The sequence below is a fragment of the Pan paniscus genome, chromosome 20 (assembly GCF_029289425.2).
Source record: "Pan paniscus chromosome 20, NHGRI_mPanPan1-v2.0_pri, whole genome shotgun sequence".
Classification (NCBI taxonomy): Eukaryota; Metazoa; Chordata; class Mammalia; order Primates; family Hominidae; genus Pan; species Pan paniscus.
Window position 1 is genome coordinate 15,616,868 of NC_073269.2, and position 25,350 is coordinate 15,642,217.

General features: G+C 52.1%; 2 protein-coding genes across 9 annotated transcripts in view; both read left to right on the forward strand.

The window, feature by feature from the left end:
• Window positions 1-5,171: 5,171 nt before the first annotated feature.
• Window positions 5,172-17,074, forward strand: QTRT1 (queuine tRNA-ribosyltransferase catalytic subunit 1). The gene is made up of 10 exons (XM_003809579.7): window positions 5,172-5,471; window positions 5,718-5,786; window positions 5,884-6,022; window positions 11,036-11,114; window positions 11,234-11,349; window positions 15,869-16,007; window positions 16,261-16,336; window positions 16,467-16,576; window positions 16,662-16,749; window positions 16,827-17,074. The coding sequence occupies exons 1-10, from the start codon at window positions 5,229-5,231 to the stop codon at window positions 16,977-16,979; spliced, it is 1,212 nt and encodes a 403-aa protein (XP_003809627.1). The 5' UTR covers window positions 5,172-5,228; the 3' UTR covers window positions 16,980-17,074.
• A 4,796-nt stretch (window positions 17,075-21,870) lies between these two features.
• DNM2 (dynamin 2) overlaps window positions 21,871-25,350 on the forward strand; it is a 113,347-nt gene continuing 109,867 nt past the window's right edge. For 2 of the 8 annotated variants that reach the window (XM_063599872.1, XM_034944901.4), the window contains exon 1: window positions 21,872-22,239. In XM_063599872.1, the coding sequence (XP_063455942.1) occupies window positions 22,079-22,239 (161 nt within the window). In that variant the 5' untranslated portion in view covers window positions 21,872-22,078. Of the gene's footprint in view, window positions 22,240-25,350 lie in introns of all 8 variants that reach the window. The other 6 variants (XM_034944899.4, XM_034944905.4, XM_034944902.4 and 3 more) reach the window with 5 other exon arrangements.

The window sequence follows — 25,350 nt, forward strand, 5'->3', positions numbered from 1 at the left end:
CTGAGAGGCAACATTGGCTGCACACAGAAATTCCTTGAGGCTTAAAACAAAAAACAAAAGAAAATTGATGACTGAGTCTCATCCCCATAGATTTTTTTTTTTTTTAAGAGATGATCGGCCAGGTGCAGTGGATCACACCTGTAATCCCAGCACTTTGGGAGACTGAGGCAGGTGGATCACCTGAGGTCAGGAGTTCGAGACCAACCTGGCCAACATTGCAAAACCCTGTCTCTACTAAAAATACAAAAAAATTAGCTGGGCATGGTGGTGGGCGCCTGTAATCCCAGCTACTTTAGGAGGCTGAGGCAGGAGAATTTCTTGAACCCGGGAGGTGGAGGTTGCAGTGAGCCGAGATCGCACCATTGCACCCTAGCCTGGGCGACTCTAATTTCTGGCCTCAAGCAATCCTCCTACTTCATCGTCCCAAAGTACATAAGCTACTCACCATAGATTTTAGTTTAAGTTGTCTGGGCATAGAGATAGTTAAAAACTCCACAGGTAATTCTATGTGCAGCCAAGAGTGAAAAACAGTGGTTCTGAAACGAGTGGGCATCAGAATAACATAGAAAGCTTGGCAAGAAGCAGACTTAAACACATATTGGCCAGGCGCTGTGGCAATCCTCCTGCTTCAGTCTCCCAAGTAACTGGAATTATGGGTAATTTTTTAACTTTTTTTTTTTTTTTGCCATGTTGCCCAGGCTGGTCTCTAACTCCTGGGCTCATATGATCCACCCACCTTGGCCTCCCAAAGTGCTGGAATTACAGGCGTGAGCCACTGTGCCTGGTAAACATTTTGAAAAATAGAAATATTAGCTGGGCACGGTGGCTCACACCTGTATTCTAGCACTTTGGGAGGCCTAGATGGGTGGATCGCTTGAGGTCAGGAGTTTGAGACCAGCCTGGCCATCATGGTGAAACCTCATCTCTACTAAAAACAAAAATTAGCCGGACGCGGTGGCTCACACCTGTAATCCCAGCATTTTGGGAGGCCAAGGTGGGAGGATCACCTGAGGTCAGGAGTTCGAGACCAGACTGGCCAATATGGAGAAATCCCATCGCTACTAAAAATACAAAAAAATTAGCCAGGCGTGGTGGCGTATGCCTGTAATCCCAGCTACTCAGGAGGCTGAGGCAGGAGAATCACTTGAACCCGGGAGGTGGAGGTTGTAGTGAGCCAAGATTGCACTATTGCACTCTCCAGCCTGGGCAACAAGAGCAAAACTCCGTCTCAAAAAAAAAAAAACAAAAAACAAAAAACGGCCAAGTGCGGTGGCTCACGCCTGTAATCCCAGCACTTTGGGAGGCCAAGGCAGGTGGATCACCAGGTCAGGAGATCAAGACCATCCTGGCTAACATGGTGAAAACTGGTCTCTACTAAAAATACAAAAAATTAGCTGGGCGTGGTGGCAGGCGCCTGTAGTCCCAGCTACTCAGGAGGCTGAGGCAGGAAAATGGCGTGGACCTGGCAGGCGGAGCTTTCAGTGAGCAGAGATTGTGCCACTGCACTCCAGCCTGGGCAGCAGAGCAAGACTCCATCTCAAAAAAAAAAAAAAAATTAGCCAGGTGTGGCAGCAGGCACCTGTAATCCCGGTTGCTTGGGAGGCTGACGTAGGAGAATCGCTTGAACCTGAGAGGCGGAGGTTGCAGTGAGCTGAGACTGTGCCACTACACTCCAGCCTAGGCAACAGAGTGAGATTCTGTCTCAAAAAAAAAAAAGAAAAGAAAAGAAAAGAAAGAAAAGAAAAAGAAAAGAAAGGATGAGTGTTGTGGACAAAGGCAGGTGCAAAGGCCCTGAGGTTGGCTTGCTGGTGGGCAGGGGTGTTTTCCAGGCGGGTTTTCCAGGTGTGGCCTTACTAAGGATGCCCCATCATCTGGGCAACCGGCATCCTTAGCCTTTCTTACAGGATAGGGGGCTTGAGTCTCCCTTAGACACCCTCTTGGCCAGAGTAGCTCAGTTTAAGACAATTGAAAGGACATCTTCTGGGACAATAGCGCTCTCTGCTGGCCAGGACAGATATCAGATCCAGTTGTAATAATAACAATTACTATATAATATTGTATATTATTATTATCTTTTTTTTTAGGGTTTGGGTCTCACTCTGTTGCCCAGCCTGGTGTACAGTAGCCCAATCATAGCTCACTGCAGCCTCCAACTCTTCAGCTCAAGTGATCCTCCTGCCTCAGCTTCTTGAGTAGCTGAGACTACAGGGGCGTGCCACCACACCATGTTAATGTTTTTGTTTTTGTTTTTGTTTTTTACATGAAGTCTCGCTTTGTCGCCCAGGCTGGAGTGCAGTGGCGCAATCGTGGCTCGACCTCCGCCTCCCGGGTTCAAGCGATTCTCCTGCCTCAGCCTCCCGAATAGCTGGGACTACAGGCACGCACCCCCACGCCCGGCTAATTTTTGTATTTTTTTAGTAGAGACGGGGTTTCACCATACTGGCCAGGCTGGTCTCGAACTCCTGACCTCGTGATCCGCCCGCCTCGGCCTCCCAAAGTGCTGGGATTACAGGCGTGAGCCACCGTGCCTGGCTCACAACGTGTTAATTTTTTAATTTTTAAAACTTTTTTTTCTTTTTGACACAGAGTTTTGCTCCTGTTACCCAGGCTGGGGTGCAATGGCACGATCTCGGCTCACTGCAAACTCCGCCTCCCAGGTTCAAGCAATTATCCTGCCTTAGCCTTCTGAGTAGCTGGGATTACAGGCATGTGCCACCATGCCTGGCTAATTTTGTATTTTTAGTAGAGATGGGGTTTCTCCATGTTGGTCAGGCTGGTCTCGAACTCCCAACATCAGGTCATCCGCCCGCCTCAGCCTCTCAAAGCGCTGGGATTACAGGCGTGAGCCACCGCACCCAGCCACACCAGCTTAATTTTTTTTTTTTTTTTTGAGATGGAGTCTCGCTCTGTCACCCAGGCTGGAGTGCAGTGGCATGATCTCGGCTCACTGCAAGCTCCGCCTCCCAGGTTCACGCCATTTTCCTGCCTCAGCCTCCTGAGTAGCTGGGACTACAGGTGCCTGCCACTGCGCCCGGCTAATTTTTTGTATTTTTAGTAGAGATGGGGTTTCACCGTGTTAGCCAGGATGGTCTCGATCTCCTGACCTCGTGATCCACCCGCCTCTGCCTCCCAAAGTGCTGGGATTACAGGCGTGAGCCACCACGCCCAGCCTTTTTTTTTTTTTTTTTGAGACGGAGTCTCGCTGTGTCGCCCAGGCTGGAGTGCAGTGGTGCGATCTCAGCTCACTGCAAGCTCCACCTCCCGGGTTCAAGCCATTCTCCTGCCTCAGCCTCCCAAGTAGCTGGGACTACAGGTGCCTGCCACTGCGCCCGGCTAATTTTTTGTATTTTTTTAGTAGAGACGGGGTTTTATTGTGTTAGCCAGGCTGGTCTTGAACTCCTGACCTCATGATCTGCCTGCTTCGGCCTCCCAAAGTGCTGGGATTACAGGCATGAGCCACCGCACCCAGCCAATTTTTTTATTTTTTGTACGGACGGGGTCTCTCTATATTACTCAAGCTGGTCTCAATCTCCTGGCCTTGAGTGAACTTCCTGCCTTGGCCTCTCAAAGTGCTGGGAATACAGGTTTGAGCCACTGCACGTGCCGGGGGTTATATAGTTATATATTATGTTTTGTTTTGTTTTTGAGACAAGGTCTCACTCTGTCACCCAGGCTGGAGTGCAGTGGCAAGATTACAGCTCCCTACAGCTTCATGAGCCTCAACCTTCTAGGCCTAAGTGATCCTCCTGTCTCAGCCTCTCAAGTAGCTGGGACTGCAGGCTCGCATCGCTACACTGGTCTAGTATTTTGTTAGTTTTGTAGAGACGGGATCTCGTTATGTTGCCCAGGCTGGTCTCAAACTCCTCGCCTTAAATGACCCACCCTCCTGAGCCTCCCAAAATGCTGGGATTACTGGAGAAAACCACTGTGCCTGGCTTTATTTATTATTATTATAAATGGAACACAGCCAGCACTCAATAAATCTGTGACCCTTCCTCTCCTTGCTGCATGGAGTCTGGCGCTAGTCTGGTATGTATATATAGATATACGCTGAATGAATGAAGGAATAATTGTGGCCAGGTTCTGAGCCTTAGCCTCTTCTATAAATCTGGGATTCCTTATTCAATTTTTAGATTTTTTGAGAAGAGGTCTGTGTCGCCCAGGCTGTAGTGCACTGGCTTGATCACAGCTCACTGCAGCCTCTGTCTCCTGGGTTCAAGTGATCTTTTCGCTTCAGCCTCCCAAGTAGCTGGGACTACAGAGGGCGCCAGCACGCCCGGCTAAATTTTTTGTTTGTTTCGTTTGTAGAGACAAAGTCTCATTATTTTGCCCAGGCTGGTCTCGAACCCCTGGGCTCAACTGATTTACCGCCTTGGCCTCCCAAACTGATGGGATTACAGGCGTGAGCTACTGCACCCAGCCTCCTTCTTTTATTGAATAAACTAATGCTAACTGGGCACTTACTATGTGCTAGGTCCTGTACTGATTTCTTGGTACAAAGCGATGAACAAGATGCAACAAAAGCGCCACCAATAGCTCACTGCAGCCTGGGCCAAGCACTGTGTAAAGATCTATACATCATCCTTATTCAATCTTTTTTTTTTTTTTTTTTTTTTTTTGGAGACCGAGTCTCGCTCTATCGCCCAGGCTGGAGTGTAGTGGCGCGGTCTCGGCTCACTGCAAGCTCTGCCTCCCGGGTTCACGCCATTCTCCTGCCTCAGCCTCCCGAGTAGCTGGGACTACAGGCGCCCGCCACCACGTCCGGCTAATTTTTTGCATTTTTAGTACAGACGGGGTTTCACTGTGTTAGCCAGGATGGTCTCCATCCCATGACCTCGTGATCCTCCCTCCTCGGCCTCCCAAAGTGCTGGGATTACAGGCGTGAGCCACCACCCCCGGCCCTTTATTCAATCTTTACAAAGTCTTTATGCCGAGATGCTGTAATTCGCCACATTTTATCCAAGAGAAAATTATGGCTATGAGAGTCTCTGATTGTAGCTCGAAAGTGCTAGGGATGGGATTCGTTCCCAGTTCAATTCTGATTCTTCGCTTTAGCGTGTTGTGGGTAGGAGTTAAATGGGCCCCCAGCCAGGACCAGGGGTTCAAATCCGTTGCCATGGTCCCCCGACGCTTTCCCGGGCTCCAGAACGGGTCGCGCGGTCACGTGACAGCGGCCGACATGGTGCCGCCCACTGTGTGGTACGGCCCACGTGGTTCCGACAGTCAAGATGGCGGGAGCAGCTACCCAGGCTTCCCTGGAGTCGGCCCCACGGATCATGCGGCTGGTGGCCGAATGCAGCCGCTCCAGGGCCCGGGCAGGCGAGCTGTGGCTGCCGCATGGGACAGTGGCCACTCCTGTGTTCATGCCAGTGGGCACGCAGGCCACCATGAAGGGCATCACGACCGAACAGCTGGACGCTCTGGGTTGCCGCATCTGCCTGGGCAATACCTACCATCTGGGTCTAAGGCCGGTGGGTGGGCTCTGCCCGCGCGGGGAGGCGGCGAGGCGGCGAGGCGTGGGGAGCCATGGAGCGTCCTCCAGGCCCGGACACTCCTCCCAAAGTCAATCGACCAGCTGTATTGAGCGCCCCCAATGACCAGGCCTTGTACTGGGCGTGAAAGAGCAGCAGGGACTAAAGCTGGCCAGATCTGTCTCCCAAGAAGGGCCCCCAGGGACGCGGTCACCCCTAACCTGACACTTTCTTCCATCAACCCAGGGACCCGAGCTGATCCAGAAAGCCAACGGTCTCCACGGCTTCATGAATTGGCCTCATAATCTGCTAACGGTGAGCTGAGGAGAGAGCCGACGTTCTAGGGCCCTTCTCTGGAGTGAAGGGTCCCCATCTCCACCCCCTGACAGCTTTGCGGTGGGGTTTCCCTTAGGACAGCGGCGGTTTCCAGATGGTGTCGCTGGTGTCTCTGTCCGAGGTGACGGAGGAGGGCGTCCGCTTCCGCTCCCCCTACGACGGCAATGAGACCCTGCTGAGCCCGGAGAAATCCGTGCAGATCCAGAATGCGCTGGGTGAGAGGACCCTGGGGAGCCGCCTCCTTACCCTGTCTGTCAGGGGATGAAGTTTACACAGGGCCTGTTCTTTAGCTGTTGTGTGGCTTTAAGCAGGTCACTCCTCGCTGAGCTTCAGTTGAACCAACTCAAAGCGGGGGTAAATAGTAGCAGGTCTTTGGTAGAATTGTTGACAAGTACATATGAGATGATGTCAGTAAATCTCCATCCCAGCCATGTAGTAGCTTAAGTATTATTATTGCAGTTTTTCTCTCATTAGCAAATTAAGACTGGATGTGGAAGCTCATGCCTGTAATCCCAGCAATTTGGGAAACTGAGACGGGAAGATCACTTGAGGCCGGGAGTTGGAGACCAGCTTGGGCAATACAGGGAGACCCTGTCTCTACCAAAATAAAAAATAAAAAAAACAAATTAATTGGACAAATACCTGTTGAAATAATGGTGGCAACAAGAGGATTGGGGAGGCTTTAGGCTCCTCCCATATCCTCAATATCCTTCTTTTTTTTTTTTTTTGAGACGGAATTTTGCTCTTGTTGCCCAGGCTGGAGTGCAATTTTGCGATCTGAGCCCACTGCAACCTCTGCCTCCCGGGTTCAAGTGATTCTCCTGACTCAGCCTCCCGAGTAGCTGGGATTACAGGTGTGCGCCACCACACCTGGCTAATTTTGTATTTTTAGTAGAGACAGGGTTTCTCCATGTTGGTTAGGCTACTCTCAAACTCCTGAGCTCAGGTGATCCGCCTGCCTCGGCCTCCCAGAGTGCTGGGATTCCAGGCGTGAGCCACCACACCTGGCATTTTTTTTTTTTTTTTTTTTTTTGAGACAGTCGCCCAGGCTGGAGTGCAATGGTGTGATATCCAGTCACTGCAACCTCCACCTCCTGGGTTCAAGTGATTCTCCTGCCTCAGCCTGCTGAGTAGCTGGGATTACAACTGCTTGCCACCATGCCCAGCTAATTTTTGTATTTTTTGTAGAGACGGGTTTCACTATGTTGGCAAGGCTGGTCTCAAACTCCGGACCTCAGGTGATCCACCTGCTTCGGCCTCCCAGAGTGCTGGGATTATAGGTGTGAGCCACCACGCCTGGCCCAATATCCCCATTTCTTGATAAAGAACCATGGCAACACAGGGTCAAAACCCCTCTTCCCCTCATCATTCTAATAGATTGATGCTGTAGGGAGGAAGAAATATTTTTTCTTCTTAGATTCATGGCTGAAGCCCCTATAACAAAAACCCTTATAAGAAAAGAAGCCACGTGCTGGGTGCGGTGGCCACGCCTGTAATCCCAGCACTTTGGGAGGCGGAGGCGCGATCATGACTCACTGCAACAGCTGCCTCCTGGTTCAAGCAATTCGCCTGCCTTAGCCTCCCAAGTAGCTGGGATTACAGGTGCCCGCTACCACACCCAGCTAATTTTTGTATTTTCAGTAGAGATGGGGTTTCACCATGTTGGCCAGGCTGGTTACGAACTCCTGACCTCAAGTGATCTGCCCATCTTGGTCCCCCAAAGTGCTGGGATTACAGGTATGAGATACTGTGCCCGGCCTATAAGTTTATTTTTTTATGTTTATTTATTTTTATGTATTATTTTGAGACAGGGTCTCACTCTGTCACCCAGGCTAGAGTACAGTGGCACAATCTCAGGTCACTGCAACCTCTGCCTCCTGGCCTCAAGCAATTCTCCTGCCTCAGCCTCCCAAGTAGCTGGGATTACAGGTGCATGCCACCACGCCCAGCTAGTTTTTTGTATTTTTAGTAGAGACAGGGTTTCGCCATGTTGGCCAGGCTGGTCTTGAACTCCTGACCTCAAGCGATCTGCCCGCCTTGGCCTCCCAAAGTGCTGGGATTACAGGTGTGAGCCACCATGCCCGGCCAAATATTTTTTGTAGAGATTAGAGTCTCACTACATTATCTGGGCTGGTCTTGAACTCCTGGCTACAAACAGTTCTTTGCCTTGACCATTCAAAGTGCTCATGTTACAAGCATGAGCCACTGTGCCAGCCCCCATGTGTTTTTTTGTTTGTTTGTTTGTTTTTTCTGGAGATGGAGTCTTGCTTAGTCGCCCAGGCTGGAGTGCAGTGGCGCGATCTCGGCTCACTGCAAGCTCCGCCTCCTGGGTTCATGCCATTCTCCTGCCTCAGCCTCCGGAGTAGTTGGGACTACAGGCACCCGCCACTACGCCCAGCTAATTTTTTTGTACTTTTACTAGAGACGGGGTTTCATCGTGTTAGCCAGGATAGTCTCGATCTCCTGACCTCGTGATCCGCCCGCCTCAGCCTCCCAAAGTGCTGGGATTACAGGCGTGAGCCACTGCGCTTGGCCTCTTTTTTTTGAAACTGAGTTTCGCTCTTGTTGCCCAGGCTGGAGTGCAATGGCGCAATCTCAGCTCACAGCAACCTCTGCCTCCTGGGTTCAAGCGATTCTCCTGCCTCAGCCTCCCAAGTAGCTGGGATGACAGGCATGCGCCACCATGCCCGGCTAATTTTGTATTTTTGGTAGAGACGGGGTTTCTCCATGTTGGTCAGGCTGGTCTTGAACTCCCGACCTCAGGTGATCCGCCTGCCTCAGCCTCCCAAAGTGCTGGCATTACAGGTGTGAGCCACCACGCCCAGCTAAAGTTCTAGCTTTTTAATGAATGTTGTAATTTTTTTTTGTTGTTGTTGATGTGGAATCTTGCTCTGTCACCTAGGCTGGAGTGCAGTGGCTTGATCTTGGCTCACTGCAACCTCTGCTGCCCGGGTTTAAGCTATTCTGCTGCCTCAGCCTCCCCAGCAGCTGGGACTACAGGTGCCTGCCACCACGCCTGGCTAATTTTTGTACTTTTAGTAGAGACGGGGTTTCTTCTTGTTGGTCAGGCTGGTCTTGAACTCCTGACTTCAGGTGATCCACCTGTCTCAGCCTCCCAAAGGGCTGGGATTACAGGCGTGAGCCACCGCACCCAGCCCCATATTTATTTTTTCGTCTTTTTTTTTTTTTTTTTTCTTTTTTGAGAAGGAGTCTCACTCTTTGACCAAGGCTGGAATGAGGTGGCGCTGTGTTGGCTCACTGCAACCTCTGTCTTCTGGGTTCAAGCACTTCTCCTGCCGCAGCCTCCCGAGTAGCTGGGATTACAGGTGCCCACCACCACACCTGGCTAGTTTTTATATTTTTAGTAGAGACGGGGTTTCACCATGTTGGCCAGGCCGGTCTCGAACTCCTGACCTAAGGTGATCCACCCGTCTCGGCCTCCCGAAGTGCTGGGACTACAGGCGTGAGTCACCGCGCCTGCCCCTTTTTTTCTTTTTTGAGACACAATCTCGCTCTGTCACCCAGGCTGGAGTACTGTGGTGCGATCTTGGCTCACTGCAACCTTTGCTTCCTGGGTTCAAGCGATTCTCCTGCCTCAGCCTCCCAAGTAGCTGGGACTTCAGGTGCATGCCACCATGCCGGGCTAATTTTTGTATTTGTTGTAGAGACAGGGTTTCACCATATTGGCCAGGGTGGTCTCGAACTCCCGATCTCAAGTGATTGACCTGCTATGGCCTCCCAAAGTGCTGGGATTACAGGCATAAGCCACCAGGCCTGGCCTGTTCTTTTTTTTTTTTTTGGAGACAGAATCTCTCTCTGTCACTCAGGCTGGAGTGTAGTGGTGTGATCTGGGCTCACTGCAAGCTTCACCTCCCGGGTTCACACCATTCTCCTGCCTCAGTTCCCGAGTAGCTGGGACTACAGGTGACCACAACCACGCCCGGCTAATTTTTTGTATTTTTAGTAGAGACAGGGTTTCACTGTGTTAGCCAGGATGGTGTCGATCTCCTGACCTGGTGATCCACACGCCTTGGCCTCCCAAAGTGCTGGGATTACAGGCGTGAGCCACTGCGCCCGGCTGTGGCCTGTTCTTTTTTATTTTAAATTTTTTTCATCTATTTATTTTCTTAATAATGGAGATGGGGTCTCTCTGTGTTGCCCAGGCTGGTCTCGAACTCCTGGGCTCAAGTGATCCTTCTGCCTGGGCCTTCCAAAGTGTTTGGATTATAGGTCATCAAGTTTCATTTTATGCCACTAAACCACTATGCTGTGCACCGTGGCTCATGCTTATAATCTTAGCACTTTTGTTTTGTTTTTGAGACGGTGTCTCGCTCTGTCGCCTTGGCTGGAGTGCAGTGGTGCAATCTCAGCTCACCGCAACCTCTGTCTCCTGGGTTCAAGCGATTCTCCTGCCTCAGCCTCTTGAGTAGCTGGGATTACAGGAATATACCACCACGCCCGGCTAATTTTTGTATTTTTAGTAGAGACGGGGTTTCACCACCTTGGCCAGGCTGGTCTCGAACTCCTGACCTCAAATGATCCACCTGGGTCGGCCTTCCAAAGTGCTGAGATGACAAGCGTGAGCCATCGCGCCCGTTTTTTTTTTTTTAACCTTTTTTTTTTTTTTTTAACACAGCCTTGCTCTGTCATCCAGGCTGGAGTGCAGTGGCACAATCTTGGCTCACTGCTACCTCTGTCTCCCAGATTCAAGCTATTCTCCTGTCTCTGCCTTCCAAGCAGCTGGGAATACAGGCACATGCCATCACACCTCGCTAATTTTTGTGTTTTTAGGAGAGATGGGGTTTCACCATGTTGGCGAGGCTGGTCTTGAACTCCTGACCTCAGATGACCTGCCTGCCTCGGCGTCCCCAAGTGCTGGGATTACAGGCGTAGTCACCGCGCCCAGCCAGCAGAGCCCTGCTGATGGACGTTTGGTTTCCCGGTCTTGCTGTGGCACGCCACATAGCAAGGAATCCCTTTGTATATTTTAGGATTTTATTGTGTGTAACAGGATAGGATTTTAAGCTGGGGAGAGGCAGGATCAAAGGCACATTCTGTAAAGCTCCTTCTGGCTGCTGTATAAACAGACCGAGAAAGTCACGTGGGAGTTAGCAAGACGGGGGATGGGGGGATGCTCTTGGGGAAGTCCAACTTGTCCCCATGTGACAGCAGGCTTTCCCCAAGCACTGCGGGCTTTCCCAGTGATGTTGCCCCCATGTCACCATCAGGCTCGGACATCATCATGCAGCTGGACGATGTGGTTAGCAGTACTGTGACTGGGCCACGTGTGGAGGAGGCCATGTACAGGTGTGTATATGCTGTGTGCATGTGTGGGATACGTGGTGGGAGGGGATCCTGGTCCCTGTAGCCTTGTCTCCTACCCCCTCACCAGGCCCCTGGGGCTTGTGACTGGGGCCCTGTTGCAGGTCAATCCGCTGGCTGGACCGGTGCATTGCAGCCCATCAGCGGCCGGACAAGCAGAACCTCTTCGCCATTATCCAGGGTGGGCTGGACGCAGATCTCCGGGCCACCTGCCTTGAAGGTAGAGCCATGCGCTGGCAGGCCCAGGGCTTGGCCGTCGCGGAGGTCCCCACATGGGCCTGGCGTATGGTGGGACTGTATTGCTAATGTGTAGAAGGGCACTGCGCTAGAAAAAATAGCCGGAGCAAAGGCTCTCGGGCCACATGCAGTAGAATGTATTGAGAGAATGGCCATGATTCCAGTAGTTAATGATCTTCTAGTTTTTTTGTTTGTTTTTGTTTTTGTTTTGAGACGGAGTCTCAGGTGATCCACCCCCCTTGGCCTCCCAAAGTGCTGGGAATATAGTCATGAGCCACCGCGCCCAGCCTATTTATATATTTATTTATTTTACTTTTTTTTTTTTTGGAGGATGCACTGTCGCCCAGGCTGGAGTGCTGTGGCGCGATCTCGGCTCACTGCAACCTCCGCCTCCCGGGTTCAATCTATTCTCCTGCCTCAGCCTCCTGAGTAGCTGGGACTACAGGCACCCGCCACCAGGCCCGGCTAATTTTTGTATTTTTAGTAGAGACAGGGTTTCACCATTTTGGCCAGGCTGGTTTCAAACTCCTGACCTTGTGATCTGCCTGCCTCGGCCTCCCAAAGTGCTGGGATTACAGGCGTGAGCCACCGCACCCGGCCTCTTTATTTATTTTTGAGACACGGTCTTACTCTGTTGCTCCTCCTGGAGTGCAGTGGCTAGGTCAAAGCTCACTGCAGCCTCAAACTCCTGGGATCAAGCAGTCCTGCCTCAGCTTTCCAAAGTGCTTGGAATATAGGTGCACGCCGGTGTGTCCAGCCATGCATTACCTTTTTACATGCAATGCTTTCTGGTGTTTTCTTTTCTCTTTCATTTAAAAACAACGACAACAACCCGTGCGTCATCGAAGTCATTTCTCAACCACCTGCAGTTTGACAAGCACCGCCCCATGGGGTGCTTCTCAAAGTGCTCTGAGGCTTACCTGCCCCAGCACAGACTACTGAAAGTCCTGGTAAAATGCAGCTCCCCTTCCATGATCCGACCAGAGTTGGAGCTAGGGAAGGCCTAGGAATCTGCATGTAAACACCCTGTGTCCAGTTGGAGGATGCTCACATTACCTTCAAAACCTGGCCCCAGACAACGCCTGCATTCCTTTTTTTTTTTCTTTCTTTTTTTTTTTTTGAGACGGAGTTTTGCTGTTGTTGCCCAGGCTGGAGTGCAGTGGCGTGATCTCAGCTCACTGCAACCTCCACCTTCCGGTTTCAAGTGATTCTCCTGCCTCAGCCTCCTGAGTAGCTGAGATTACAGGCATGCACCACCATGCCTGGCTAATTTTTGTATTTTTAGTAGGGACAGGGTTTCACCATGTTGGCTAGGCTGGTCTTGAACTCCTGACCTCGTGATCCACACGCCTTGGCCTCCAGAGTGCTGGGATTACAGGCTTGAGCCACTGCACCTGGCCAACACCTGCGTTCTTGATGGCATGGCCTCTTCGGGTTGAACTGGGCAGCTGGGGCACAAGATAAGCCTGGACTTGGAGGCCAGACCCAGGTTTCAATCCAGCCTTTGGCATATGTGGCCTTGGACTAGTGGTTTAAGCTCTGCAAGCCTCAATTTCCTCTTGTTTCAGGCAAGTTGAACAATAGCACAATTCTGCAGCCCCTTCTGTGTCATCCAGGTCCTCAGAGCGAAAGTCTAAAATCCAGAACATTGGCCAGGTACCATAGCTCACACCTGAATCCCAGCACTTTAGGAGGCCAAGGCAAGAGGATTGCTTGAGACCAGTCTGGGTGACATAGTGAGATCCCATCTCTAAAAAAAGAGAATTGGGCCAGGCACGCTGGCTCACGCCTGTAATCCCAGTACTTTGTGAGGCCAAGGCGGGCAGATCACGTGGTCAGGAGTTCGAGACCAGCCTGGCCAACATGGTAAAACCCCGTTTCTACTAAAAATACAAAAATTAGGCCGGGTGTGGTGGCTCGCGCCTGTAATCCCAGCACTTTGGGAGGCTGAGGCGGGCGAATCATTGAGGTCGGGAGATCGAGACCAACCTGGCTAACACGGTGAAACCCCATCTCTACTAAAAAATAGAAAAAATTAGCTGGGCGTGGTGGCGGGCGCCTGTAGTCTCAGCTACTCGGGAGGCCGAGGCAGGAGAATGGCGTGAACCTGGGAGACAGAGCTTGCAGTGAGCCAAGATTGTGCCACTGCACTCCAGCCTGGGCAACAAAGTGAGACTCCATCTCAAAAAAAAAAAAAATTAGCCAGGCATGGTAGTGGGCACCTGTAATCTTAGCTACTCGGGAGGCTGAGGCAGGAGAATCATTTGAACCCGGGAGGTGGAGGTTACAGTGAGCTGAGATCACACCACTGCACTCCAGCCTGGGCGACAGAGCAAGAATCTGTCTCAAAAAAAAAGAAAAAAAGAAAATTAGCACGCAAGCATGGGAGTGTGTGCCTGTGATCCTAGATACTTGGGAGGCTGAGGTGGGAGGATCGCTTGAGCCCAGGGGTTGGTGGCTGCAGTGAGCTATGATGACATCACTGTACTGCAGTCTGGGTAACACAGTGAGACCCTGTCTCAAAAAAAAAGAAGAAGAAAAGAAAAGAGAAAAAACTTAGAATGCCCTGAAAAGTTTGCAACTCATTTCATGGCTAACTTAGATCTTTCATTTTTTATCCCAGTTGTTATAAGTCTTCACATATTTTTATTTTTATTTATTTTTTATTTTTTTGAGACAGAGTTTTGCTCTTGTTGTCCAGGCTGGAGTGCAGTGGCGCCATCTTGGCTCACTGCAACCTCTGCCTTCTGGTTTCAAGCGATTCTCCTGCTTCAGCCTCCCGAGTAGCTGGGATTACAGGCACCAGCCACCACGCCCGGCCAATTTTTGTATTTTTAGTAGGGATGGGGTTTCACCATGTTGGCCAGGCTGGTCTCGAACTCCTGACCTCGTGATCCACCTGCCTTGGCCTCCCAAAGTGCTGGGATTACAGGCGTGAGCCATGTGCCCAGCCTATTTTTATTTTTTAAATTTTACTTGGGCCGGGCGTGGTGGCTCATGCCTGTAATCCTGGCACTTTGGGAGGCCGAAGTGGGCGGATTACCTGAGGTCAGGAGTTCAAGACCAGCCTGCCCAACATGGCGGAACCCTGTCTCTATTAAAAATACAAAAAATTAGCCGGGCATGGTGGTGGGCGACTGTAATCCCAGCTACTCGGGGGGCTGAGGCAGGAGAATCACTTGAACCCGGGAGGCGAGGGTTGCAGTGAGCCAAGATGGTGCCATTGCACTCCAGCCTGGATGACAAGAGCAAAACTCCATCTCAAAAAAAAAAAAAAAAATTAAGTTCTGGGATACACGTGCAGAACGTGCAAGTTTGTTACACAGCTATGAATGTGCCATGGTGGTTTCTGCACACATCAGCCCGTCATCTAGGTTTTAAGCCCCGCATGCGTTATGTATTTGTCCTAATGCTCTCACTCCCCTTTCCTCCACCAAGTCTTAACATATTTTGTTGTACAAATATTACAGTGTTTGATGACAGGCTATTGGGTGTTTTTTTGTTGTTGTTGTTTTGTTTTGTTTTGTTTTTGAGACGGAGTCTCGCTCTGTCGCCCAGGCTGGAGTGCAGTCGTCTGATCTCGGCTCACTGCAACCTCCACCTCCCGGGTTCAAGCGATTCTTCTGCCTCAGCCTCCTGTGTAGCTGGGACTGCGGGTGCCCATCACCACACCTGGCTAATTTTTGTATTTTTTAGTAGAGACAGGATTTAACCACGTTGGTTAGCCTGCTTTCGAACTCCTGACCTCGTAATCTGCCTGCCTTGGCCTCCCAAAGTGCTGGGATTGAAGGCATGAGTCACCGCGCCCGGCCCTTTTTTTTGAGACGGAGTCTCACTTTGTCACCCAGGCTGGAGTGCAGTGGTGTGATCTTGGCTCACTACAACCTCTGCCTCCCAGGTTCAAGCGATTCTCCTGCCTCGGCCTCCTGTGTAGCTGGGACCACAGGCGTGCACCACCACGCCTGGCTACTTTTCATATTTTTAGTAGAGACAGGGTTTCACCATGTTGGCCAGATTGTTCTTCAACACCAGACTTCAAGTGATCTGCTTGCCTTGGCCTCCCACAGTGCTGGGATGACAGGCGTGAGCCACTGCGCCTAACATGACAGCTGTTACTCAGCATGTGGGATGTTTACTGTTCTCACATCTGGAAAACTCTGAATTCTGAAACGCATCTGGTTCCAACAGTTTCAGCTAAGGGACTGTGGGCTGTGCCTCTTCTGAGTACTGAAGGAAAAGGTCTTGCATACAGCAGGCACTCAATAAATGTTAGCTGAGATCAGCAGCAGTCCCAGCCCCTAAACAGACAGACAAACTGATGGACCCTCTCCTCTGTCTCCCTCTCCGTCTCCCTCTCCGTCTCTGGCTCTGTCTGTCTGTCTCTGTCTGTTTCTCTGACTCTCTCCCCGAGCGACTCTGGAAGTCTGGGCAGGGTGTGTTCTGGGATTGAAGACCAGGCGCATTTCCTCTTCTGTGGCCCTCACCTTACCCTGTACCCTCAGAGATGACCAAGCGAGACGTGCCTGGCTTCGCCATCGGGGGCCTGAGCGGGGGTGAGAGCAAGTCGCAGTTCTGGCGGATGGTGGCGCTGAGCACCTCTCGGCTGCCGAAGGACAAGCCCCGATATCTGATGGGGGTTGGGTATGTTGTGGATAGAGAAGCCAGAGCCCTACCTGTGGGAAGTGGATTCCTGGGGACCCCCTACCCTGCTTGGGGAGGTGGCATTTGGGGGAAACGGACACAGGTCTGATCTGAGGAGACTAGGAAGACATGGCTGTCCCTTGGGGGCCATTCTGAGGGAATATGGCCCAGTCTGGGGCAGTGTGAGGGTTGGGAGGGGCCCTGGGAAGCCCCTGAGGTTCTCTGCCCCCTCCCGTCATGGCTGCAACCCCAGCTATGCCACTGATCTGGTAGTCTGCGTGGCTCTTGGATGTGACATGTTCGACTGCGTCTTCCCCACACGGACAGCGGTGAGGCTCTGGCAGAAGGAGGTCAGGGCGGGAGACGGGTGGGGGACTAGGGAGGCAAGGTTAGGGGTTGGGGGGTGGGGAGAATGAAGCCCTGGGTGACCCCCCTTTCCCTGCCCTTCCTCTCCCACAGCGCTTTGGCTCTGCCCTGGTGCCCACTGGGAACCTGCAGTTGAGGAAGAAGGTGTTTGAGAAGGACTTCGGCCCCATAGACCCGGAGTGCACCTGCCCCACGTGCCAAAAGTAGGCAGGATGGCACTGGGAGCTGGGGCAGGGCGTGGAGGGGACAGGGCCTGGCCGTGCTGAGCTGTCCCCTGCCGCTCTACAGGCACAGCCGCGCCTTCCTGCACGCGCTGCTGCACAGTGACAACACGGCCGCGCTGCACCACCTCACGGTCCACAACATCGCCTACCAGGTGAGCCAGTGCCCGGGGCAAGGTGGGCGGGGCTGTCCTAGGTGCGTATGCCCCACGCTGACCTCCCCTCCCCGCAGCTGCAGCTCATGAGCGCCGTCCGCACCAGCATCGTGGAGAAGCGCTTCCCGGACTTCGTGCGGGACTTCATGGGCGCCATGTACGGGGATCCCACTCTCTGTCCCACCTGGGCCACTGACGCTCTGGCCTCTGTGGGAATAACACTGGGCTGACCTGGCATTGGGAGAGGGAGGGAGGAAGGAAGGGAGGGAGGGGCTGGAAGATACTGAAGGATTTCTTTTTGGAAGGTTTTTTTTATTGTAACTTACAGAGTGTGTCTGTGTCTTCTTGAGGAAGTGGCCTGTCAGGGTCCCCCTCCCAGTCTGAGCGTCATTGCAGTGGAATATTTCCCCTTCTCACCAATCATAACACGTCACTGTGGCAGCAGCGGATAGCTGGAAACCACCTGCCAGTGCCCAGCATGTAGGGCGTGCCCCTAGAGCGGGAGCTGCCACCTGCTTCCTGGGGCCCAGGCCCCCCAGCCACCTTGGAGGGAGGTACTGTTGGCCTCTCCTTTTTTACAGCTGAGGAAGCAGGCCCAGGGAAGGGAGGGAACTTGCCCAAGGTCATCACCATCAAAGAAATGGTATCTTGGCTTTAAGGCATACACTCCTAGTCTGACTTTTATAATTATGAGGCTTAATCTCCTATTTTTTTCTTTCTTTTTTTTTTTTCCGAGACTGAGTCTCGCTCTGTCACCCAGGCTGGAGTGCAGTGGTAGGATCTCGGATCACTGCCACCTCCGCCTCCCGGGTTCAAACGATTCTCCTGCCTCAGCCTCCCGAGTAGCTGAGACTACAGGCGCGTGCCAGCACGCCTGGCTAATTTTTGTATTTTTAATAGAGATGGGGTTTCACCATGTTGGCCAGGCTGGTCTCAAACTCCTGACCTCAAGTGATCTGCCTGCCTCAGCCTCCCAAAGTGTTGGGATTACAGGCATGAGCCACAGTGCCCAGCCTCTTTTTTTTTTTTTTTTTTGAGACTGTCTCCCTTTGTCATCCAGGCTGGAGTGCATTGGTTCAAACACGGCTCACTGTAGCCTCGATCTGGAGCCGCCACACCCGGTCTACTCTTGCAACTTGATGTTGCATGTACAGTCGTGTTCCATTTTACGGAGGAGGACACTGAGGCGCAGAGGAATGAAGTTTACATGGTCACTGTCACTTTCTTAGTCCGTTCTGGCTGCCATATATAACAAAATACCATCAACTGGGTGGCTTATAAACAGCAGAAATTTATTTATCACAGTTCTAGAAGCTGGGAAATTCAAGATCAAGGTACCAGCAGATTCAGTGTCTGTTGAGGGCAAACTTCCTAGATGGCGATCTTTTCTCTAATCTCACATGGCGGGAGGGGCAAGGCAGCTCTCTGGGGTCTCTTTTATGAAGGCGCAGTGAGAAGCTCAGCAGGTTTGTGAAAAGAAAAAAAAATACATAAGGGCACAAATCCCATTCACCTAATCACCAAATCGCCTTCCAAAGGCTCCACCTCCAATTACCATCATGTTGGGGATTAGGTTTCATCATGTCAATCTTGGTGTGGTGGGTGATGGGGTAGAGGGCTGGTCTATAAACATTCAGACCATAATAATCAGTAAATAAACAGGCCCAGGATCTAACCCAGATATGATCAGTTACAGAGCTAGTGATCTTCACCAGCCTGGGCAACACGGTGAAACTCCATCTTTACAAAAAATACAGGTGGTGTGCATCTGTGCTCCCAGCTACTGAGGAAGCTGAGGTGGGAGGATTGCTTGAGCCCAGGAGGTTGAGGCTGCAATTGCACCACTGCACTCCAGGATGGGCAGCGGCGTGAGACTCTGTCTCAAAAACAAAAACCAGTGCTCTTCAAAAATGAAGTTTTTGAAATGGAAAAAGTAGGCCAGGTGCAGTGGCTCACACCTGTAATCCCAGTGCTTTGGGAGGCCAAGGCAGGCGGATCACTTGAGGTCAAGGAGTTTGAGGCCAGCCTGGCCAACATAGTGAAACCCTGTCTCTACTAAAAATACAAAAGTTAGCTGGGCATGGTGGCACGTGCCTGTAATCCCAGCTACTCTGGAGGCTGAGGCAGGAGAATCACTTGAACCCAGGACGTGGAGGTGGCAGTGAGCCGAGATCGCACCACTGCACGCCACCCTGAGAGACAGCGAGATTTCGTCTAAAGAAAAAAAAAAAAGGTTGGGCGTGGTGGTGGCTCACACCTGTAATCCTAGCACTTTGGGAGGCCAAGGAGGGCAGATCATGAGGTCAGGAGTTCAAGACCAGCCTGGCCAACATGGTGAAACCCCATCTCTACTAAATATACAAAAATTAGCTGGGTGTGGTGGCACGTGCCTGTAATCCCAGCTACTCTGGAGGCTGAGGCAGGAATATCGCTTGAAGCCAGGACTTGGAGGTTGCAGTGAGCCAAGATCGCACTACTGTACTCCAGCCTGGGAGACAGAGCAAGCCTCCATCTCAAAAAAAGAAAAGAAAAGAAAAAAAAAGTCCAAGCGCTGTGGCTCACACCTGCAATCCCAGCACTTTGGGAGGCCAAGGAGGGAGGATCATCTGGGTCAGGAGTTCGAGACCAGCCTGGCCAACATGGTGAAACCCCATCTCTACTAAAAATACAAAAATTAGCCAGGTATGGTGGCATGCACCTGTAGTCCCAGCTACTTGAAAGGCTGAGGCAGGAGAATCATTTGAACCCGGGAGGCGGAGGTTGCAGTGAGCTGAGATTGCATCACTGCACTCCAGCCTGGGCTACAGAGCAAGACTCTGTTTCAAAAAAAAAAAAAAAGTGAAAAAGTAATACATGTATGTAATCCACAATTCAAATCACATCAAAAGTGCAACTACTTTTATCAATTTATGTATTTTTCCAGCAATTTTCCGTGTGTACATATGGTTTTCATGCATGTCAGCATCCTTCACACACAGTTCTGTACCTTGCTTGTTTTTTCCTCTTAGTATATCTCAAATTATTTATACTTCAATACATGAAGAGTTTCCTCAACGTTTTTTGTTTGTTTGTTTATTTGTTTTTGAGACGGGGTTTTGCTCTTGTTGCCCAGGCTGGAGTGCAGCGGTGCGATCTCAGCTCACCGCAACTTCTGCGTCCCGTGTTCAAGCGATTCTCCTGCCTCAGCCTCTCAAGTAGCTGGGATTACAGGCACGCACCACCACGCCTGGCTAATTTTTTGTATTTTTAGTAGAAACGGGGTTTCACTATGTTAGCCAAGCTGGTTTCGAACCTCTAACCTCAGGTGATCTGCCCTCCTTGGCCTCCCAAAGTGCTGGGATTACAGGCATGAGCCACCGCACCTGGCGCTTTTTGCCTATTTCTTTGAGACCTGGGGTTTTGGGTCACAAAACAGGCAAATGCCATGAGCCACCCTCCTCCTCTTTCTCCATCTTCTTGTGCTGCCTCAGGTCAGAGCACTTACCTGCTCCTGCCTTCTCACTGGGTTTCCTTGTCTCTGGCCTATTTGTCTCCAGAGGGGTCAAAACACTTCAAATCCTCCTATTTGTCTCTGTCCACTGTCAGGAGTTCCAGTTCCCAGAACCCCAATTTTGCCTACAAAATAGCGTGTCTTTTCACGGGGAGAGGATTTGTTGAGTTTTAGTGGGTACTCAAAAAGATCCAAAGCCAGTTGGGGGGGTTCACACATGTAATCCCAGCACTTTTGGGAGGCCGGCCTGTGAGGGTCGTTTGGGCGCAGGAGTTTGAGACCAGCCTGGACAACACAGCAAGACCCTGTCTCTATAAAAAATAAAATAAAAATAATTAGCTGGGCATAGTTGCGCACGTCTGTGGTTCCAGCTACTCGGGACGCTGAGGCGGGAGGATCGTTTGAGCCCAGGTGCTTGTTGAATTGAGCTATGAGTGCACTACTGCACCCCAGCCTGGGCAACAGAGTAAGGACCCAGTTTCTAAGAAAAGAAGATTCATTAGCTAGACGCGGTGGCTCACGCCTGTAATTCCAACACTTTGGGAGGCCAAGACGGGCGGATCACTTGAGGCCAGGCGTTCGAGACCAGCCTGGCCAATATGGTGAAACCCCGTCTACTAAAAATACAAAATTAGCTGGGCGTGGTGGCTCACACTTGTAATCCCAGCTATTCGGGAGGCTGAGGCAGGAGAATTGGTTGAACCGGGGAGGCGGAGGTTGCAGTGAGCCAAGATCGCGCCACTGCACTCCAGCCTGGGTGACAGAGTGAGTACCCCGCCTCAAAAAAAGAAAAGAAAAAAGATTCATGATCTGCTAAAGTTGAAGAAGTGGGGGAAAACATTGGAGTGTTAGCGGCGTCAAGATCGGGCGTGAGCAGAAAGGGCACAGCATTTGCAAAGGCGTGGAGGAGTGATTTTATTGCGTTCTATCCCTAGGAAGCAATGACTTGGCCTCTACCATTTGCAGAGCGCATTGGGACCCTGCTCCCAGAGCTGGTTTGCAGTCTGGGAACTGAGATGCGCTCTGGGACTTGTAGTTTTCCCCAGTGCCAGGAAACTAAAAAAATCGAGACATCGGATCCCACCACGAGGTGTCGCCCTTGAGCGAGTACGGTGGGATCTATCCTATACTTCAGAAGGCTGTTGCAGACATTCAACAATCACAAGGAAGAACGGGAGTTTTTCTGATTGACAGATATGGTTCTCAATGATAGTCAAGATTCGGATGTTAAAGCCCGCCCTCTTTTGCCTGGTTGGCTGGAGCAACGAAGTGATATTTATATGAACCAATGGGAAATTCTTAGGGAACGAGGTAGTAGCTCAATCCCCAACACCATTGGTCCACATTGTCTACTGGCACGTCTGCCTGCCAATAAGATGGTGGAACTTCGCCAATGGGCAGAGCCAACCTGCCTTTTTCGGAAACACCCCCTTCCTCTCTTGACAACTTGCTTTCTGCCGCTATTGGCTGTTGCACAATAGTGACGGTTCTTTTGTCCAATAAGTCAGCAAGACGGTCCCCAGGGGGAAGGTTTACCCAACCATAGGCCCGTGCCTAGTTTTTATTGGCTAGTGTATCCGAGTGGCGGTGCAGCAGGCCAGTCGCGTGCGGCGCGAGTGCTTTGGGCGCAGCCCCCGGGGCCGGGGCGGGAGGTCGCTCGGGTCGGGTGTCGCCTGAGAACCGGATGAGGCGGCGACCGTGAGGCCGAGCCGGGAGCGGGCGTCTTGCCGAGGCCCGGGCGGGCGGGGAGCAACGGCTACAGACGCCGCGGGGCCAGGTCGTTGAGGGTCGGCGGCAGGCGAGGAGCGCAGGGCGCTCGGGCCGGGGGCCGCCGGCGCCATGGGCAACCGCGGGATGGAAGAGCTGATCCCGCTGGTCAACAAACTGCAGGACGCCTTCAGCTCCATCGGCCAGAGCTGCCACCTGGACCTGCCGCAGATCGCTGTAGTGGGCGGCCAGAGCGCCGGCAAGAGCTCGGTGCTGGAGAACTTCGTGGGCCGGTGAGCGGGCGCGGCAGGGATCGCGGGCGGGCGGCGGCCTAGGGCGCGGAGGGCGGACCGGGAATGGCGCGCCGTGCGCCGCCGGCGTAACTGCGGCGCTTGCGTGCCCGCGGCGGGGAACCGGACGGGGTCGGGGAGGCGGGCCCTGTGGGACGCCCTGGGCAGAGGACTCCCTGCAGGGGCTCCGGAGCGGGCCCGGGCCCCAGGGGCGGTGTCACGGGCCAGGGGGCCGTAGGACAGGAGGTGCGCTGGAACCCTGCGGTCCATCTGGTCCCAGCTTTCGTGGGTGAACTCTGCCATCTGGTTGGCCGTGGGTCTGGGGTAGATCCCTCTTCTGCTCTTTCGGGCTGTCTATCAGAGGTGAAACCGGCCATCTAGATATCTATTGGGGCGACCCCTGCGGTCTGGCTGGCTTGTTCTTGTATCTGGAGCTGCCCCCGCCGTCTGGTTGGCTGTCTCTCTGTCCTGGGCAAGCCTCCCTGCCACCACCATTTGGTTGTCCATCTGTCCAGTCCCACCTGGCAGCCCCCTGCTGTCTGGCTAGCTGTCCAGGGTGACCTCTGCTGTCTGGCCGCCCATCCGTGCCCCTCACAGACTTTAACACTGAGCAGTCCCTCTGTTGGGTGACACCAGCTGGCCTCTACTGTCTGACTGGCTAGCTGACTCCTAGGGGACCCTGTTTGATTCTCTCTGGCTGACTCTTACAGCTTGATTCCTGGCTAGCGCTGGCTCCTCTCTTCCGTGTGAATTCTTCTGTCTGTCTGGCCATCTCCTAGTCTGCCCATGACTACCCCTGAGTGTCTGGCACACCGGCTCTGGAAAGGGGTGGCAGGAGGGTAGAGGGGAGAACAGAGCTGAAGGAGGAGGTTTGAACCCTACTTCCCCTCTCAGCTGGAAGGAGGACTCTGGGGGTACCTTACTTCAGGATTCCTTTCCGAGTGCTAGAACACAGGGGCCCGCCTCCCAGCTACAGCCTACAAATTGGGGGCCCTCCTTTGGAGCCTGGGAAGGGGCTTCTTGCGTGATCAGGCCTCAGTGGCTAGCGCTGGGATGTAGCCTTCTCTGGACAGCCTTGAGAAGCCGCGGTGTGCCCATCTGTCCAGTGGGCAAACTCCACTCTCTGGGGCTGTTTCCAGGATTCAGGAAGCAAATGAATGAGAACAGCCCGTGCAGCCACCTCTCCCTCCCACCAACCCCTCTTGCCTTTCTTGTCTCCCAGATGGGCGGCCACTTCTCCATTCCAGGAACTACTCATTTGTAGTGGTGTGGCTGCCAAATGATAACATCCTCCTCCTGTCATTATTGTCATTGTTATTGTTGTTATCATTGTCAAGGGATAATGTCCCTTCTTGATTCAACATCTTGAATCCCAAGTAAGGAGTGGGGTGGAGGCTGTGTTATCATCCCCACCTTAGCTGAGCTGGGAGGCTCAGAAGGGACTGTGATCACCCAAGGCCACTAGGCTGGCGTAAGGCCTTGTGTCTGCCATCCCAGAGCCTTGGGGCTTTGCTCCAAGCAGCACAAATCTCCTCTTTTGCTACCTTGTCTCTAGCTCATTGCCTTCTGTCTACCGTGGTGGAAAGGTGTGGACTTGCAGCCAGCTGGGCCTGGCCTGATCTCAGGCTGGACTGTGGTGTGGGCCCTTTGAGTGACCATCTTCCTGCCTGCCCAGGCTTCTGGGGCGGGGGTGGGGGGTGTTTGCAAAGCTCTGTCTCTTTCACTTGCCTTGTGACCTTGCACAGGTTGTCTTGGCCTCTCTAAGTCTTGGTTGACTCTCCTAAACAAGTTTATTTTATTTTATTTATTTATTTATTTATTTATTTTTTTGAGACAGAGTCTCCCTCTGTCATCCAGTCTGGAGTGCAGTGGAGCAATCTTGGCTCACTGCAACCTCTGCCTCCCAGGTTCAGGCCATTCTTCTGCCTCAGCCTCCCGAGTAGCTGGGATTACAGGCGTCTACCAACACGCCCAACTAATTTTTGTATTTTTAGTAGAGACGGGGTTTCACCATGTTGGCCAGGCTGGTCTCAAACTACTTACCTCAAGTGATCCTCATGCCTTGGCCTCCCAGAGTGCTGGGATTACAGGCGTGAGCCACCAAGCCTCGCCCCAGGAGTTCCAAGACCAGCCTGGGTAACATGACAAGATGCCATTCTACAAAAAATAAAAAAATTAGCCAGGTAGGGTGGTAGTCCCACACCTGTAGTCCCAGCAACTCAGGAGGCTGGCCCTGGGAGGACTGCTTGAGCCCAGGATGTCCAGACTGCAGTGAGCCGTGATCGCACCATTACCCTCCAGCCTGGGTGACAGAACCAGATCCGGTTTCAAAAAAAGAAAAGAAAAAGTGCTTACTTACCTAACGCACTGCCTGGCACATAGTAGGTCTACATGGATGGGGCTATTGTTGTTTATCTGGCTGGTTCCTTTGCTATCAGGGACAAAAGCTAACCAGAATGAAAGTGCTTTCACGTTACACACTTAAGCCTTATGAGGGAGGCATTGCTATAATCCCCATTTTACAGAGCGGGAAACTGAGGCTCAGATAGCTGAGCAGAACACTCTCACTAGAGGCTGTAAAGTGAGGAGTTAGGTGCTCTGGGTTGGGAACCTGGTTCTCTCTCCCATCCTTACCTCTCCTCAGTCCCTCTACCCCTTGCCTTTCTCTCCTGTCTACCATGGTGTCTGGCAGCTGCCGGCCAGTATGGAGCTGGTTCCTGTGGCGACCTCCTAGAATCCTGCAATGCAGGAGTTGCTCATTATATATATATTTTTACACCGAGTCTCACTGTGTTCCCCAGGCTGGAGTGCAGTGGTGTTATCTCAGCTTACTGCAACCTCCACCTCCCGGGTTCAAGCGATTCTCATACCTCAGCCTCCCGAGTAGCTGGGATTACAGGCGCGCGTTACCACACCCGGCTAATTTTTGTATTTTTAGCAGAGATGGGGTTTCACCATGTTGGCCAGGCTGGTCTTGAACTCCTGACCTCAGGTGATCCTCCCACCTTGGCCACCCAAAATGCTGGCATTAAAGGTGTGAACCACCATGGCTGGCCTCGTTAAGAGTATTAATTCAGTACCTGAAAGCCAAAGTTGTAAAAAGGCCTCTCTTTG

Bases quoted from the DNA above. Each gene is read 5' to 3' on its own strand.
- QTRT1 (XM_003809579.7), top strand. From the start codon at position 5,229: ATGGCGGGAGCAGCTACCCAGGCTTCCCTGGAGTCGGCCCCACGGATC. The intron at 6,023-11,035 runs GTGAGAGGACCC...TGTCACCATCAG, and splicing joins GCAGATCCAGAATGCGCTGG to GCTCGGACATCATCATGCAG. The intron at 16,008-16,260 runs GTATGTTGTGGA...CTGCAACCCCAG, and splicing joins CGATATCTGATGGGGGTTGG to CTATGCCACTGATCTGGTAG.